This window comes from Protomyctophum bolini (assembly GCF_963924005.1).
Source record: "Protomyctophum bolini genome assembly, chromosome: 18".
Taxonomy (NCBI): Eukaryota; Metazoa; Chordata; class Actinopteri; order Myctophiformes; family Myctophidae; genus Protomyctophum; species Protomyctophum bolini.
The window spans coordinates 18,202,548-18,220,075 of record NC_137879.1 but is presented as its reverse complement, the minus strand read 5'-3'; the positions used below and the strand labels follow the sequence as shown (position 1 = coordinate 18,220,075).

The window sequence follows — 17,528 nt, the reverse complement described above, 5'->3', positions numbered from 1 at the left end:
GTGTGTCTACAATGTGTGGCCATCCAGTACACATACTATTTAACCTTGGTGTGCGTGTGCCTACCATGTGTAGCCATCCGTTACTACATGTGAAGGGCACAATACTGGGTTTAAAAACACAGCTGAAATAATGAAGTGGAGGCTGTCAAATCCCACAATTTCCTTCTGCCCATTGCCCAAAGGGCGGCAAAATTCTAGTATACATACATTTAAATGTTAAATTGTGATATTATCAAATATAAACATTTCAGTTATAAAAGAGCAGAAGCATGGATCCCGCCAAATCACCCACAGTACATACATTGAGCCCTATACACACACACACTGTATACACAGTGCATATGAATATGTATCTTTATATAATATTTCCAGGTCCTGGGTTGCGTGTGAGGATTTGACACGTTTAACGCTGCAGGGAGTATAGCGAGTACGCCCTCTAAGGAGGAGAACGATGTTTCTGTTTAAAATTGCCATTATCTCACTCCTATGTATGTGCATTGCGGGAAATGAGTTTCACGTAAAGCCCTTGACCCGATAATGCTCTGGTTGTTTTTCACCTGTTCTCTCCGGCGAGGAGGAGAGCCAGATAATGACGCGGAGGGCCGCTATCTCTGGCTCAGTTATTTGCCACACCGCCACTCCTGTCAATGTACGGCTGACGGCGTGACATTGTGCGTTGATGGAAGAGGAACTTGAAGCGTGCAAAGTGGTGTGTGTCTGTGCCTGTGTGCACCACACTGTGTTCACATGTGGTACAGTAGGTGGACATTTGCACAATAATGCAAACAGTGCTTATGTGTGTGTACTGTAGGTCTGTGATCTTGGTCATCATGTCTGTGTATTTTGAAAAGGGTATGCGGGATAATCTATTAGTCCTGTGATCAAAGCAGTTATTGCAGTTATTGCAAAAAAAAGTAAAAAATACCCAAAAACATCTCAGCTGGAGAGCTGGAAAACAGACTTATTAAGCATTTGCTTGTTGCTGCCATATTCACGCCTGGCAAAACTCACAAAGCCAGTTACTTAAGAAACATATGTATCCAATCTCAGGGCTTAAAGTTCTCAGTCCTGGGGACTGATTTCAGTCCTGAGGATGTCATTTAATGAGATCGGTGCAGATTTGCAAAAAAACTTTTTCAGTCTTGGGATTGTTTTTGGCTTTAAGCCCTGTGCATACTACTGTGTGTGCCATTTTTCATGAAAAAAGGTTAAAATCACAGAAAAGCGACAGGCTATAGTCCATGGTTTCGGACTGCATACAGGGCTTAAAGTTCTCAGTCCTGGGGACTGATTTCAGTCCTGAGGATGTCATTTAATGAGATCGGTGCAGATTTGAAAAAAAAAAACATTTTCAGTCTCGGGATTCTTTTTGGCTTTAAGCCCTGCAATCTGTTTAATTTATACTACAAAGCTGCTCATCATACAAACACAAAATATGCCCCAGTTTGTTCATAACACACATACAACATCTGCTCACATACTGTAGGCAGTATGCACTGGTCTGCATTTCCGTGCATCCGCGATCTGTTGCTAGATGAAATGTTCCCTGTATTTCAGTTCTGGACAAACCTCTTTGTAGAAGAACTGATTTTGTGCCAGTGGAAGCAGGGAGGTTCAGAACCTCTCCTGTGAATCACAAACACCTTGATGTAATCGCAGACAGATGGATGTACAAACAAAAATGTGTTTTAGGTAAAGATTGGCCGGCAGCCTAGCCTAGCCGAGATATGGCAGATCTCTACTGAAATATAGGGGATTAGGATTTAATCCATGCCTGTCAATCTCAGCACATTTGTTGTTGTTAATGTTCGGAAAGGCAGAGATACAATATGAAAGTGAACAGTTCACTTTTTTTGTAGACCAAAACGATTATAGAGCTTGGTTCTATAGAAACAGACCGATCCTTTAAGTACATCTCTCCTACACCTCTCCCTAATAATAAGTGAAATGCTTCATGAAGATGTGGGAAGATTCAAAGAATAATTAAGCAATTTCTGTGACACAATAGAATGGCGAAAGCTTTGCTTTTATGACATTTTGTAAGAGTATAAAGGTGCAGCATCTTATGTAGACATAGCACTTTAAAGTATATATGCATACATTCATTATATAGATATTCCACTGTTACGTTCTTAGTTTACACATGTTTCATGATAACTACTTTATGTATGCAATGTATTGCCATGCTTTTTGTTCTTGCTTAATGTAAATCACTCTGGATTAAGAGCATCTGCTAAATGCCTAAATTGTAAATTGAATTGTGCAGAACAAATAACCACTTATTATAGTACTTGAGATATCTTATTTGTGATTGAAAGGTGTAGAGGAAGGATAGAAGCGAATACAACTTAGATAGATAAACAACAAACTTGCCGGATGCACTGCTCCAAAGAATAGCATCAAGAGAATTATGACTCAGACTCTGTCCTTCAGGCACTTGGTATGTTGCAAGACAGGCAACATGTTACGTACCATGTTGCAAGACAGGCAACATGGTACGTACCCTGTTGCAAGACAGGCAACATGGTACGTACCATGTTGCCTGAAACACATACTGTAGGGGAACACAGAGGCTAGGCTTTTATTGCTTGTTGATGGTTCCATGTGCAGGGAGTAGGCCACCTAGATATGTGAAATTGCATGCCCATCGTCTCTCCCGGTTTTAACCATGACTCCTTCTCATTCTTTGACCTCTACTCAAATCTCTCATCCTAGTGATAGTTTGACTTTCTCTTTTCCTCGCAATCTCTCTCTTCTTCTCTCTGTCATTTCCATTCACAATCACATCCTCTTGACAGTGTAGTGAGTGTACAGCTCTGTGAAACTCACATTCTTTCACAATTATTTCCCTCTATTATTTCTATCGATTATCTCACTCGCTCCCATCTTCACCCTCAACAACACTTTTCTCTCTCTGTCTCTTTCAGATGCACTAACTAACTAATAGACAGTCTGTCTGTGTTATCTGGAACAGGGCTAGGCTGATTAGAAAATGAAAGCAGATTGCTGTTGATTAGCCATTGTTAATTAACTCAGTGCGCCTGCTCTCTAGCCTGCCCTGCAACAATGTATGGCCTGACTACGTGATCCACTTACCTTTTACCTTTACACTCTGTGTTCATGTCTTTGAGGGTAACTGAGAGCGGGGTGGGGGTGTTGTTTGTGGGTCTGCGTTAGAGAGATACCGTATGTGCATGTGTGAGTGATAAATTGAATGTGTGTGGACACGGTGCTGGGGGGAAGGGGAGCGCGGGGGGGGGGGGGGGTAATCAAGGTTACATATTTGTACAAGGTGTGAATATTATGTCTGCTTTTGTCCTTGTAGTTTTATAATCAAAATGGATCAACCTTGAATCCCAATTTGTTATTGTGTGTGTGTGTGTGTGTGTGTGTGTGTGTGTGTGTGTGTGTGTGTGTGTGTGTGTGTGTGTGTGTGTGTGTGTGTGTGTGTGTGTGTGTGTGTGTGTGTGTGTGTGTGTGTGTGTGTGTGTGTGTGTGTGTGAGAGAGTGCACACACATGTACGCAAGCATTTGTGAAAAGCTGTGTTTTTTTTATTGGTATGCATGAAGGTAAAGGTTGTCCTTCACAACGTGACAGGTGACAGGGGGGGACATTAATAGGACAGGGCTGTACCCTGTCAAGTGGATATGAATGAATATGACTGCATGGTTGAAGTGAGAAATTAAGAGAAAAAATAAATGTCATGCAAGAGAAAGAAGAGAAGAAATTATTAAATGGCTGGGCGGAGGGCGGGATTTAAAACTTTTAGATGAGAGAAAGCAAGGTTTCATTCATCATTCCTCCAAACTCAATTATAATATTGGAATGAGGCCACTGTAAAATGGACCAGTGCGATGATAATGCTTGTTTGTAATAATAAATAATTAAGGATGTTAATACACAAACACAAACAAAGGTTTAATGGGAGCAAAAAAATGAATATGAAATAAACCATGTTCCTGTCTGAGCTAAGCCTTTGAAAGGAGGTGGAAGGAAACACACATACAAAACAAGATGAAAGGAAGAAAGTTACAGGAACTGTGCAAAAAGCACAAAGAAGAGAGGGAGGGGGCGCAAAAGATGTAGCACCCCGGGTGGGTGAACGGGATGGATGGAGAGATTTCATAAGATAAGATATGGAAGGAGAAGAAACTGCCGGAGCCCCAATTTCACCGCTGAGTGACTGCAGTTGCGCTCCACTCGATTGAACATTAAGCCTGTTGTCAAGCGTGGGGGGCGGGGGGGGGGGGGTCCGTCCATGTATTATTTAGAAGCCCATCGCTCTGGCAAGATGGACACACATTAATACACATAAGTGTGAGCCCACGGCCCCACGTTGTTCAGTCCTGCATGGCAACTGTTAATGGATGGAATTATGTGCTTTCTACAAGTTAACTTCAGGTGTTTCATCAAAATACTGCTCAATTTGGTTTCATTTCCCTCTTCTTTTCCTGTCTCTATTTTGTTCTTGCTTGCTTGCTCTCTCTAGCTCTCTCCTCTCTTGTCCACTCTCAACCCTGTTTTTCTTGCCGTCTCTTTTCATCATTCCATCTTTGCTTTGTTGTAAATGCTTACATTTTGCCTCTGTAGTTTAAGAACACAATCGTGTCCCATTTCACTCTGACCCGGTCATTGCTGCTCCTCATGGATTCTCCAGACCGACATGTTCATCTCTCCCCTCCTGGGTGGAGGGCCTGTCTTGTTCATCTCTCCCCTCCTGGGTGGAGGGCCTGTCTTGTTCATCTCTCCCCTCCTGGGTGGAGGGCCTGTCTTGTTTCCCAAACCTTTTAAGCTGAGACCCAGGAGATGAATTTGGTGCTTCCCCAGGACCCAAACAAACAAATCCATCATGAGTTAACCACTTTAAGCACTGTTTAATTGTGAAAATAGACGATCTATTATAATAAAAACAAAAATAAATTAATTAATGGAAATGGGGAAAGAATACGACCCATAAAAATGGATCCGCGACCCAAAAATGGGTCCCGAACCATGAAACACTGATGTATCCCAGTTCCACCTTGCAGCCCAGTGTGGTGTCGAGTCACGAGTGCATAGAGTTTGACCCCTACCATGGTGTTTCCTGTCTCAATGGACACTTTTTGTAGTACTGCCTTTTTTTTGTAGTACTGCCTTTTTTTCACTTTCACTTCAGCACCTCACCCGAGTTCACTGGCAGATGATCAGTGATTTTTGTCACGATTGTGCTTCCCCTGAAAATGCATTTGTAAAGATTGTATAGTTATCATTCTTGGTGTGTTCGTTTGGTGTGTAATTTACGATAGTATATGTCATGAGGAGGAGGACACGGGGTGTTGCAGGGATTTAGTTCCCTGTGTGGAGCTTGTTGACTCACATTAGTCATGCTGGGAAGGGTTGGCGGACAGCAGCATTCAGCTCACTGTGCACAGGCAAACATTGGACTGTGTGCTTCCTTCTCTCACTGGAGTTTCCCACCGACTAGCCTCGTTAGCTTACACACAGATGCACACACACACGGAAAATGATCATTGCTGCATAAGCGATTGCACACGTTAGCTCATACGCACACACGCACGTGTGCACACGCACGCACGCACACACACACACACACACACACACACACACACACACACACACACACACACACACACACACACACACACACACACACACACAAAAACGCACACACTCAGTGCAGATTGCCCAGGAAGATGGATAGGGTCTGTCCAGTCTACTGGGAACTCTGTGGAGACAGGCATCTGGGGATGGGAGCTCTCTCTCTGTCTCTCTCTCTCTCTCATACATGTGCGCACACGCACACACACACACACACACACACACACACACACACACACACACACACACACAGCTTTTTCAGCTGCTGGGGATCGTTGCTCAGTTATTTCTCTATTACAGAGCAGCTGTTTGTCTAATTTCTGAAACATCTGTAGGCACTTCCACTTCCCCGTCTGTCTGTCTGTCTGTCTGTCTGTCTGTCTGTCTGTCTGTCTGTCTGTCTGTCTGTCTGTCTGTCTGTCTGTCTGTCTGTCTGTCTGTCTGTCTGTCTGTCTGTCTGTCTGTCTGTCTGTCTGTCTGTCTGTCTGTCAATGTCTGTCAATGTCTATTCAGTCTGGCCACTCTTCTTCCATTCATGCTCCCATCTCTCTCTCTCTCTCTCTCCTCCCTTCCCCCTCGTCTCTCTCGCTGTCTTTCTATGTCTCTCGTATCATCTGTGTGTTTCATTAAAAGCTGATCAGTGTGACAGGTTACAGAAATCTGTAGGAAGGGGGAAACTCTGAGCTGAGACAAATTGCTACCGCAAGAGCAACCACCAGCAACACGGGTATAATTGCTTCAGAAATGATGAGCACGTTCTCTCTCTCTGTGTAAACGTGTCTGGGTTTTAACCACAAACGCTAGCATACCTATTCTGGGGGATGATATTTACAGGGGGGGGAAATGAATGTGACCCTAGTTAACTCCCCTGTGGGACACCAGTCAACTAAGTGGTTAATGTGAGAGTACAGTATGTCTTAAGTGTTTTCATGACAGATATGCTCCTCTGTTGGCTTGTGTATGTGTCCATATTCTCATGCATTGTGTGCATGCGTGCATGCGTGCGTTTGGGGTTGGCGGGTGTATGCGTGTATGTATTGCAGCAATAATAGTAATGGGCTATACTTACTGTGGTACACAGCACAGTGGAGATTCAGAGGCTGGGTGATTTAGTAAGTCAGACAGCTAAGCTGAGATCTAGGATGGTTTGTATAATACCGTTGCTACTTTTCTTTCTTACTGCCTGTCTGCCTCCGGAATTGCTGCAATATTTATGTCTCACTACACAGAAGAATAGTGTTAATAGAGTTTTGTTCTGTTCTTCAGCTCTCACAATAAATTGACGAGGCCTTCTTGAGCGACTACCTGTTTGGAAGCCATTATAGTCCACATTCCATGACTTTATTATAGTCACCATTATAGTCCTCCTCATTCCATGACTTTATTGTACAGGATCGATTTATGATGGACCGAACGATGTGTAGAACAACGACTGCACTGTACAACTGTAACTTATTGTGTGTGTGTGTGTGTGTGTGTGTGTGTGTGTGTGTGTGTGTGTGTGTGTGTGTTTTAAAAGTGATATACCTGGAGGTGTGTGTGTGTGTGTGTGTGTGTGTGTGTGTGTGTGTTTTAAAAGTGATATACCTGGAGGTGTGTGTGTGTGTGTGTGTGTTTTAAAAGTGATATATCTGGAGGTGTGTGTTCAAATTTGTGTCCGACCTGAAGACGTAATTTCTGTTTACTATAGAGACTGTTTACTATAGAGACGAGGAGACCTCTGTTACTGAACTAAATCTCAGTAACAATGATTACTATCTGAATAGAGACCCATTCAACAATTGTTTTAGCAAATAAATCACTTGCAGCCCCTTTAAAACAATACTTAAATTCTTGTTTTTATCTAGTGACTTTTCCCTGAATCATTGATTAGGCTAGTATACACTGTCTAGACATTTAAGCTCTCCCCAGACTCGCCACTAAATCTAATACACACACACACACTCCATAATCACATTCAAGTTTAGTTTCCACTTTCCACAAGTGTATGTCTTTGTATTTTGCTCTCTCCCCCTCTCACTGTGTATGCACCTCTACTTGTTTCTGTGCCATTTGTATTTTTGTCTTCTGCCGATATACGCATACTCCCTGCTTGTAGACTCCCTGTTTGCACTTATCTCTGCTAGCGCCTTGTCATCACATATCAAGCCCTGTGCAAACACATTTCTTCAGGATTCCATTCCGTTTTGTGGTGCAATTTACAAGACTCTTTCTACCTTGAAGTATTTTGTTCTCCAACCCTGCAACATAACAAAGAAAGATAGCATTGATAAATGAACAAACAAAAACGAACTTATGTATTATGAGATGTTCCAGCATGTACAGTACCCGTTAAAATGGCTATTTGAGGTATTGGCAAGAGCAAGAGTGCATATTCAGGGCCCAGGAGGACTATTTGGCTGAAGATGACAGGTGACTCACTTTGAAGCCTTCTGTTTAGGCTGAGAAACATGTGGCATAACATTTCATGCCATCCAAACAAAAGTCCCAACCGCTTAAGAGTCAGTACTTTGCTTGTTCACCCACAGGCGCTTTAGTTTCCAAATGTAGATTTGTGGTAGCTCTGGAATAGCCCAGCCAGCCTTACTATCTTTAGTGATATATATTCCAGTGTTAGTCTAGTGTAGACACAGAGTATATTCAATTTCCATGCAGTTGCATTTCAGCCTGCCAGAGCTTTCTAACACACAACACAGGGGTCGTTACCATATATTATATTTGTGAGATTTGAAGCACTGTCTCTGTCTGACACTGCAGACTATTGATGCTTCGCATGAGTGAACACATGATTCTTTCATTTTGGATAATTGCTCTGTGGGAAAGCGCTTTGGCACATGGAGCTGTTGTTGGATGGCTCATTGGTCAGCCTGATCTTACAGTATGACATTTAGTCATTCTAAAACTGTCCGTTGTCTTTTTAATTGGCCCTCCGTGGCTCTGTCATCTGTAGAGGATATGGGTTCCTTTCTGAAGCCAGTCAATACATATTTAGAACTAACTAACAAGTCTTAACATTTGTATTTATTTTGTTAAATGGGCTCATCATGGCAGCAAAAGTATGGTAATTTGGCTTAACCGCTTGAACCCCAGCATCCATATTCTGGGAGAACACATTGTGAGCTTGTAGATTGTAGCTGGATCAGTGGATCTCCAAAAAACATATATATATAAATCCACAAATCCCCATACTGTATGGAGTACCCTGATGACATCAATATGATGTCTTAGTACTGACATCATGGACTACTGTATGGCTCTGTACGTTTTACAATCTGAGTTTGCTCATGAATACCTACACTCCTTATCCATAATAGTCATGTTTTCCTCACCCTCCCACCCCTGCTCCCTCCCTTTCCCTCCATGCAATCGTGTGATATATTAGCCTTGCGTGGGATTGTTGAAATACTAAAGACATTAATTTGCTTTTCCCAAGCTGAAAAGAGAAACCATCGGTCCCTCTCTGTCTCTGTCTCTCTGTCTGTCGGTCTCTCTCTCTCTCTCCCTCTCTCTCTCTCTCAACCTCTCTCTCTCTCTCTCTCTCTCTCTCTCTCTCAACCTCCCTCTGTCTCTCTCTCTCGCCCCCCCCCCCTGAATTTCTTCCACTGAAGTTGTGTGGTTGTCTGACTGGCCCGATTGAACTTGATTAGCTAATGTGTATAGATTTGTGAGATCTTGCTTGTGGCTCCACTGTGAGTGACTAGCTGGTTAGAGATCGTTCTGTGAAATCTAAAGATTTTCTGCTGTAAAGCCGTCACTTTCTTGAAGTCGTGGGGAATCAACCCATCTGCTGCCATCTGGTGGATGCAGAGCCAACTGCAGACTGCCAAGCCGTTTGTAGTGTAACACATGCTGGACTCACATCCTGTTTGGGCGGCCATCTTAGATGCTAAATAAATAGCGTCAATGCTAGCGAGCTAAAATGAAGCCATCCTTGCTCTTGAAAGCGCCAATGTTCCCATCTACTGTAGATCACCGGATAATCAGCAAATACCTTCGAACATTGCACGTTTTATCCAAACCATGGAGAGCTCCGCAGATTTCGAGTTACCGGTATTCAGCTTTTTATTCAGCCTGTATAAAGGGAGGTGAACTGCTTCGCGGTTGCGCAATCCGGTCTAGGATCGCAAAAAAATAAATCAGCGATCCGGTTTAATATCAATAATAAAGCTTATCAGACGGAATGTTGCGCCAGAAGCAGTTGCCGGTTGGATCCCAACTGGCAGAACCTTCTGCCAGAAGCAGTAAATTCGAAACAACTGAGCAACCAAAATGCACTTGCGCTAACCAGACATTGATTGGATTTGGTTTAGTTTTCAGCACCATGGACAGCAACATCATGTGGGATTTCATTGTACGCAGTTGCACACAGGTCTGCATGCAAGGAGACCTGCTTTGAAATTCTTTCTTGTTCTATATTGTTCGAACCTCCCTTTCCCCTGAATTTTGAATTGTAAAGCATAAGGAAAATCATATTGTAATTGCAAAGAAGTGCAATTCAATAAAAAAAAAAAATAGGAAAGTATGTACAGTTGGTGGATGGTTGCAGCATTGTGTTAAACAAAGCTAGGTTACATTGCGACGTTACATACATGTTATATAGGGTATAAAGCTTTTTGATGCAAATAGCAGTAATCTTTTGCAGTCACTTTTGGGACAATTAGCAGCATTTTCCCCAAAACTATGTACGTTTATGCAGTAGGTCTATGTCAGAGGTCCACTCGGTACAGATAGTACAGGAAAACACAATGGTTAGTAGTCCTTGCATTCCAACTTTCTGTTAGCGCAACAGTTCTAAATCTTGCTGCTGTGTTTGCACATTGTTGTACTTTGGGTGTATGTAATCTGTGGAAAGTATGTGTCTCTGATGTATTGGTATAGTGGGGAGGTGGTACAGTAGGTACTGAGTCTGTACTTAGTAAAGTATGTGTCTCTGATGTATTGGTATAGTGGGGAGGTGGTACAGTAGGTACTGAGTCTGTACTAAAGTATGTGTCTCTGATGTATTGGTATAGTGGGGAGGTGGTACAGTAGGTACTGAGTCTGTACTAAAGTATGTGTCTCTGATGTATTGGTATAGTGGGGAGGTGGTACAGTAGGTACTGAGTCTGTACTTAAAGTATGTGTCTCTGATGTATTGGTATAGTGGGGAGGTGGTACAGTAGGTACTGAGTCTGTACTAAAGTATGTGTCTCTGATGTATTGGTATAGTGGGGAGGTGGTACAGTAGGTACTGAGTCTGTACTAAAGTATGTGTCTCTGATGTATTGGTATAGTGGGGAGGTGGTACAGTAGGTACTGAGTCTGTACTTAGCCAAAGCTTTCTTTTGTTCTCGGTCATTCCCAGTGCTCAGGTATTCTGCCAATATTCTGTCTAAAAAGCATTCCATTTAGATTTAGTTATGGACTGTCTCTTTTCAGTAAGTCAAGTTCCTTTTTGTTTTCTTATAATCTGACTAAAGCGGCATCCCTGTAGGTTTTCTCTATGGAGCGTGTCTGTGTAACCACCTTTTAGGTGGTTTTATAATGTAAATGATCTCTTCTTAACTTTGACGAGTGAGCACAAAAGTACTGTTATTCACACCCCAACAATAATGCAGTGCTAATTTATTCACTTCATGTATCACTACATACATTGATGTACCACACCGTGCTGTCTTTGTGTTCATAGTGTATTTATGTGTTCATGCCTATTTTCTTGTGTATGATAGAGTCATGCACATTTCCGTGCTTTTTACTCATTTGTTTTCTAACATGGTGATAGCTTTATATACATTCAGTGTCATATCCTCAATTATGTCCGTGAGCGTGCAGCAGCAAAACGGGATTCCTTCTAAGCAGTGTGCCGGCTGTCCTGCTAATGTGTATATTATACGAAGTTTCTTCTTCAGGCTCCCAGCTGCTGGGCATTGTGTTGTTGTCTGGGTGTTTAATAGCAACGACAGGCGATGGCAGGTGCCAGCGTTCATCACCGGAAGACAACACAACGCGTGTAATTGCCAGAACGCCATCTCTGCTCGTACACCGCCCACCTCTGCTCGTAAATAAATGGGTGTGAAACATGTCAAAATATCATTGTTGGTGTCAACATTGCCGTTTCTTTATCTCTCTCTGTCTTTATTTACCTCAGTATCCCTTGCTCCCTGTGTTCGAAATTCGCCAATCGGGATGGAATATGAAAAATCGGACACTTCTGTATTGATCACATTACTATATAGTTAATGTGTACCGATTTGCGTGATGTTTGGACAATCTGTAGGAGTAATATCAAGAAACTATATCAGCCTCCTGGTGGCACTATAACAATGTGTGAAAATATGTGTTCCTCGGCCTAGTGGGAATGTATATGCAAAGTATCACGGCATCGGACACTGCGTTTTATGATTTGAGGCATATTGTTCAAAACAAGCCACTCCTGCAAACCTTAGATGCCAGTCTTCTAAAACATTAGGTCAGACCACTCTGAGTCACCACGAAAGTGTGACTCAGAGGAATAACAACAAAACTAAAAAATCTAAATCCACTGTCCAAGGACAGTTAGCAGTTAACAGTCTGGACTTTGGACGAAAAAAAATCATGAAAAATGATCAGATTTTTGGATTTCATTGTGGTTTGGTGTTGGCCAAAGCATGGGCACGGCAGTGGCACACTATACAGTTTGTATGTTGTGGTAGAATGTCATAAACGGACCCCGGGTCTTATAGAATTTATTTCTCAGAGCCGGCAGACCTCAACAGCTCCAGCTCCAGGCAGGACATTATATCACGAAGCCACTGATCCATGGGCGGGGCAGCATCCTTCCATTTGAGCAGAACGGCCTAGCGATAAGGCAAAATCAATCATGCGATGTTATGCCATGTTAAAGGGAGGTCTTCCCTTCCAGCGGTGCCAAAGGAGAGCCATTAAGGCGTCTGGGTCTAGATCTTGATGTAGAATGTTGGATAAAGTATTGATCTTGATGTAGAATGTTGGATAAAGTATTGCACACATTCCAGATGCCAAGCTTACCACTTTGTCGCAGTTCTATACTGTGATATCCTTTTGTTTTCGCTGTTGTGTGTCTGTTTGTGTGCATGCATGCTTGTATTTGTGTTGATGCAGGTCTGGTGTAGTTTTGAGGTAAGATGTTTAAGTTAGTCAAAGTCTTCCTTTTCTATCCTCTCCAGCTCTTCCCATGTTGCAGTCCAGTGAAGACCAGGCCCCTGTCTCTCAGAGCAAGTCCATGGGTGATGTCGAAGAGCTCGCTGCCAGCTATGAACGCAAACTAATAGAGGTCAGTGTTCCTCAATCTATCCCTGTGTTACTGTAGCTAAAAATGAGTAACCTATATACTGGTAGATGGGTAGACTTATACAATATCTATACAATGATATCCGCCATCATACCAGTATCCCTTTTTTGTGCTGTATGCGGAAACTGCCAATATCAAATAAATCCTTGATGCATTTATCAGGGAAAATATGTATATTTTAATACAGACCGCTTGGGTCTTTAGCTTTTCCTTTCCAAGGCCTGCACAGAAATAAAAACTGATTTAACAGGTAATCAAACATGCAGTAAAAAGAGAGACGTCTACAGTGGCTCCATCCATCTGCTCTGTCATTATCATTTGCAAAGTAATGCTGGTACTGTCCAGATATTACTCTTCTGCTTGAACTTAATTCACAATTAATTCACTCTTATTGTCTAACCGTTGTATATCTAATGGTTGACTCTGCTGTACTGTACTGTACTGTACTGTACTGTACTGTACTGTACTGTACTGTATAAGCCCTCCTCCCTGGCCTGTGTGTGTCTGTGTGTTAGGCTGTGCAACAGTGACACTTGGTGGTGAACAAACGCTATAACGCTATTTCCGTGCTCGGACACAGACACACACAGACACACACACACACACACACACACAAACACACACATAGCTGTCTATAGTAGTGATTGCACCACTCAAAAAGAAGAAGAAAAGGGAATACAAAGCTAGGAGTTACAAGAAAAGCTTTTTTTTTTAAAGTCGATCCAGGTGACTGGACAGGAAATCCTTTGGTCCAGCCAAGAGCTGTGAGGAGAGGGCCACAAAGACACGATGAGAAATCCTCACCAAGCCACCATGACTTTGAGGAAGCGCAAGTGTGCTTTCTGAAGTAGCGTTTGATCCATCACTTAACATTCATCTGGCTTCATACACGTACTACAAGTCCACACTGGAATATGAGTGTTCTAGGTATTTTTAGGTTTGTAAAACAATGGAAAAGACTTTTACTTTTACTTCCTGAAAGTAACTATTCTTGTGCTGAGCTATATGGGTTAAAGATCACGCTAGAAGGAAAGCATGGCTTCTGAATCAATGAATGTGCATGAAACCCTAGGCTGATTTTGTACTGTACTGTTTATTTTCCAATAAGAATTACAGCAGATTAAAAACATGGCAGGCTATAAGCAACACGGGCTTTGCTAATTAAATTAATACGTGTGTTACAGTAGATGTAGGTGTGCATAGAGCCATGGGTAGTCAACAGGTTGCGAATACCGGTTGGCGGTTATGATTATGAATTGCTGCTATAAGCAATATGTCAAAATTGTAATGACCTTTTTTATATTTATTTTTTTGTATTCAAACAGCCAGCAATGAGTAAAAGTCTTTGTGACACATCTAGAGGCCACAATCTGCATTCAAAGATGTTCCTAGAAGCTTTGTCATTGGTCGAAAAAAAACCCCGGTCGCAATGACTAACCAATCGGGAAGTAGACAGGCAATTCGACCAATGACAAATCTTCTAGGAAAATCTTTGAATGCAAATTGCGGCCCCTAGATGAGTCACAGAGACAAAACTTTTTTGGGAGTGTTTTACTCATTGCTGGCTGTCTGAATACCAAAAACAAAAGGTCATTAAAATTGACATATTATTGCTTATAGCAGCTTTAAGTTGTCTTCACTGGACATGTATTTGATAAACGGCTGTATTTACAGCAGCATTGCAGGTGGTGATGGGAGCTGTTGCAAGCTCGCTGTTTGGATGGTGTGACAACTCCGTAACTCAGCCAGATTGTTACATCACTGGCAAAGAGAGAGATGGAGGAACAATGTGTCTGTGTATTCTAACAGGGCCGGGGAGGCATTCTCTTGAATTATTCAATCCCCCGTTTTTCAATTTCTTTAATAAGAAATAATTTCGCCTGTGTTTATTCATTTATTTATTTATTTATTTTCGGGGAAAACCGTCTCTTCAATTATTCATGTATTGTACATGTGTGTGTAATGCATTTTTCATGTAGTTTACTTATTTATCCGTTCATTTGCTTAGCTGTCGGTCTGACTAGGACCTTCCTTAGTGAGTATGCTGGCCCAAGGACTATTTGTCGCCATTGACCTCGTGCGCTTCTCAAGTCCCCAGTCCAACCAAGCAGTTTTTAAAACGGACCTTGAATCCTGGCACACTTTTGCCCACCCTCCATGTATCAAGTCGTCTTGGCATTTTGTGGTCTTTTTGAGATGTGTCCACTCCAGTGGTGTAATGGTCTATTTTTCGGGGGTACGATATTTTTATGATTTTTTTATGATTTTTATGACGCATGATTAATATAAACGCATGATTAATATAAACTTTATGGGTGTATATATAGTAGTAGGAAACATGTTTGTATAGGAAATTACTAGTTTTTAGCTGAGTTTTAGTCTTTGTAAATCTTCTTGAGGAATAACTTAGTTTTAGGAGCTGAAACTAAAAGTTTGCTTTGAACGAATATTACCCTCTTCTGCTTCGATGGTGTGGCTGAGGCATTGTTGCGTGCAGACAGGATACTGGCAGCAGTCCTACTGAAGCAAAAATACTGTGCTGCTAACATACATACATGCGACTCGAGATGTGAGGAATTGAGGATGCATTTGCACATTCACTGGCCTGTTATGCAAAGTAGCCATTTGGGCTTCATATTTACTTGGCTTGTGCGTGCTCAAGGTCTAGCGGCCGTGCACCACGCCGCTTTTTGCAACGAGCATGACACCACTGAATGTGTCGCAATCTAGGGAAAAACATTCATAGCTGGACTACTGTGCTGGCAACTAAATGTTACCAACTCCCGAGACACACGCATAATGCAGTGTGGTGGATTGTTGGATTGTCTTCATTAGCAGCCACCCACTCGCCTTTCCACACAGTTAACGACACAGCTACAGCAGCAGACGCTGGACTGTTCACTCATAGTTTGTGGACATAGTCACATTAGTATGGGATGAGTGAGAAGACTGTAGGAACGCAGAGAGGTTTGATATTGATCACACGGAAATGTCACATCAAATCCCAGGCTGATACTCATAGAGGCCTGGCGCTTTCAGTATCGGAGACCTATCGGGCCAAAGCGCTCTGACAACACGTGCAATTACGATGTAAAGTCCAACTTTAACTGCTGGGAGTAAAACCGGAAATATAAACTGTGAAATAAGTACAGTCTAAGTACTGTGTGTGTGCGTGTGCGTGCGTGCGTGCGTGCGCGCCAAAACAATGTTAGGGACAGGTCGAAATTTAGGTAGGGGTACCCCTGGAGGAAATGTATGTGCCCTGACATATAATACCATCACCCTCCCTCTGAATTAAAATCCAATCCCCTCCCCAAGTGATTAAACAAAAATGAAGCTCCCTCCCCTAAGATGACATATACCTCAGTAAAATTTTGCCTGGCTAAAACCCTAATCTTTATATCAGTAAAAGTAGCGTTTTTTCTGAGAAAATAAATTGTCAGCAGTCAGATTCGACCTCACAATCTTGATTCACAATTGAGGACACCTAACTCATAAGCTATAGTTTGATATGGATGTCTGTTGACGGGATAAACAGTGAACTGGTCTGTGTGCTGCTTTCTAGGAACACCCAGATTCAGTAAGAAGTGGGTTCCCAGTTGCAACATAAGAGTGTCACCATGTTCTACCCCGGTCTCCAGACACTAGCTCAAAGTAGCTCACCGTCTCTAGCTCATGGGCAGGATCCTCCCAACCCAGATTTTTGGCAGACGTTGCAGTCAAACCCAATTAAGCTAACACACCCACACAAGGATTCCCCCCCGACACACGCACCCACGATGGCGTGCACACACACACACACACACACACACATGCGCGCGCGCGCGCACGCACACACACACACACACACACACACACACACACACACACACACACACACACACAGGCAGACTACAATGTTGCAGCTGATCAAAATCGTATTTTATTTTCTCAAAATGTACTGTTGGAAGTAGCAAACGCGGTTGTAAGTGAACTGCGCAGGGCGGAGATGTGGGTCGCTGGGTCCCAGGGGCGGCGGTGGTTGTGCGGGTCGGGCGACAGAGCCTCCCTTTGATCCATGAGGCTCATTAATTATCCACGAAACAACAACAAACGAGAATAGCAATTACATAAGAACCACTGGCAATTAGAATGTGGGACCCCTGCTCGGCCTCGGAGAGGAGGTGGGGTAACAACCTGCCCAGACAGGAACCCACTTTACTTTTTTTATTTACCGTATTCAGTTTAATTATTGTTGATGTTCAACCACACATTTACAGAGAAAATTCCCCTTTCAGTCCGTTTTATTTTTCTCGGTGTCCTACAATTCCCATGATAGATTTTGTTGGCCTTTCATGCCCAAATGGTTTGTGGGTGCCATTATATCGGTGTATTTCATATTCTTCACAATCTGCTATTTTTCAAAATGTCAAAATCAAGCTGGGAACTAGTATGTAGCTTGTTTATACAGTATTGCACACACAGACTCCATGATCTTGTTCGTTTTGCACTTAATTTGACTTGGTGTGTAGATACATGTAATAGCAGTATAAAGTACTGTACATGTTTAATATACATATGTCATGCAGGTACCCACTGTTGTTAAAGTTGTTAAAGTCAGTCCAGTCCTTTCCACAGCTCCTTGCTGTTGTTTGAAACGAG

The 17,528-nt window shown here is 42.5% G+C and overlaps 1 protein-coding gene across 1 annotated transcript in view; it reads left to right on the top strand.

The window, feature by feature from the left end:
* Window positions 1-17,528, top strand: part of snx29 (sorting nexin 29) — a 137,816-nt gene that overhangs the window by 58,445 nt on the left and 61,843 nt on the right. Inside the window, exon 15 of the mRNA XM_080788853.1 lies at window positions 12,763-12,869. Coding sequence (XP_080644979.1) covers window positions 12,763-12,869 — 107 coding nt within the window. The remainder of the gene's footprint in view (window positions 1-12,762; window positions 12,870-17,528) is intronic.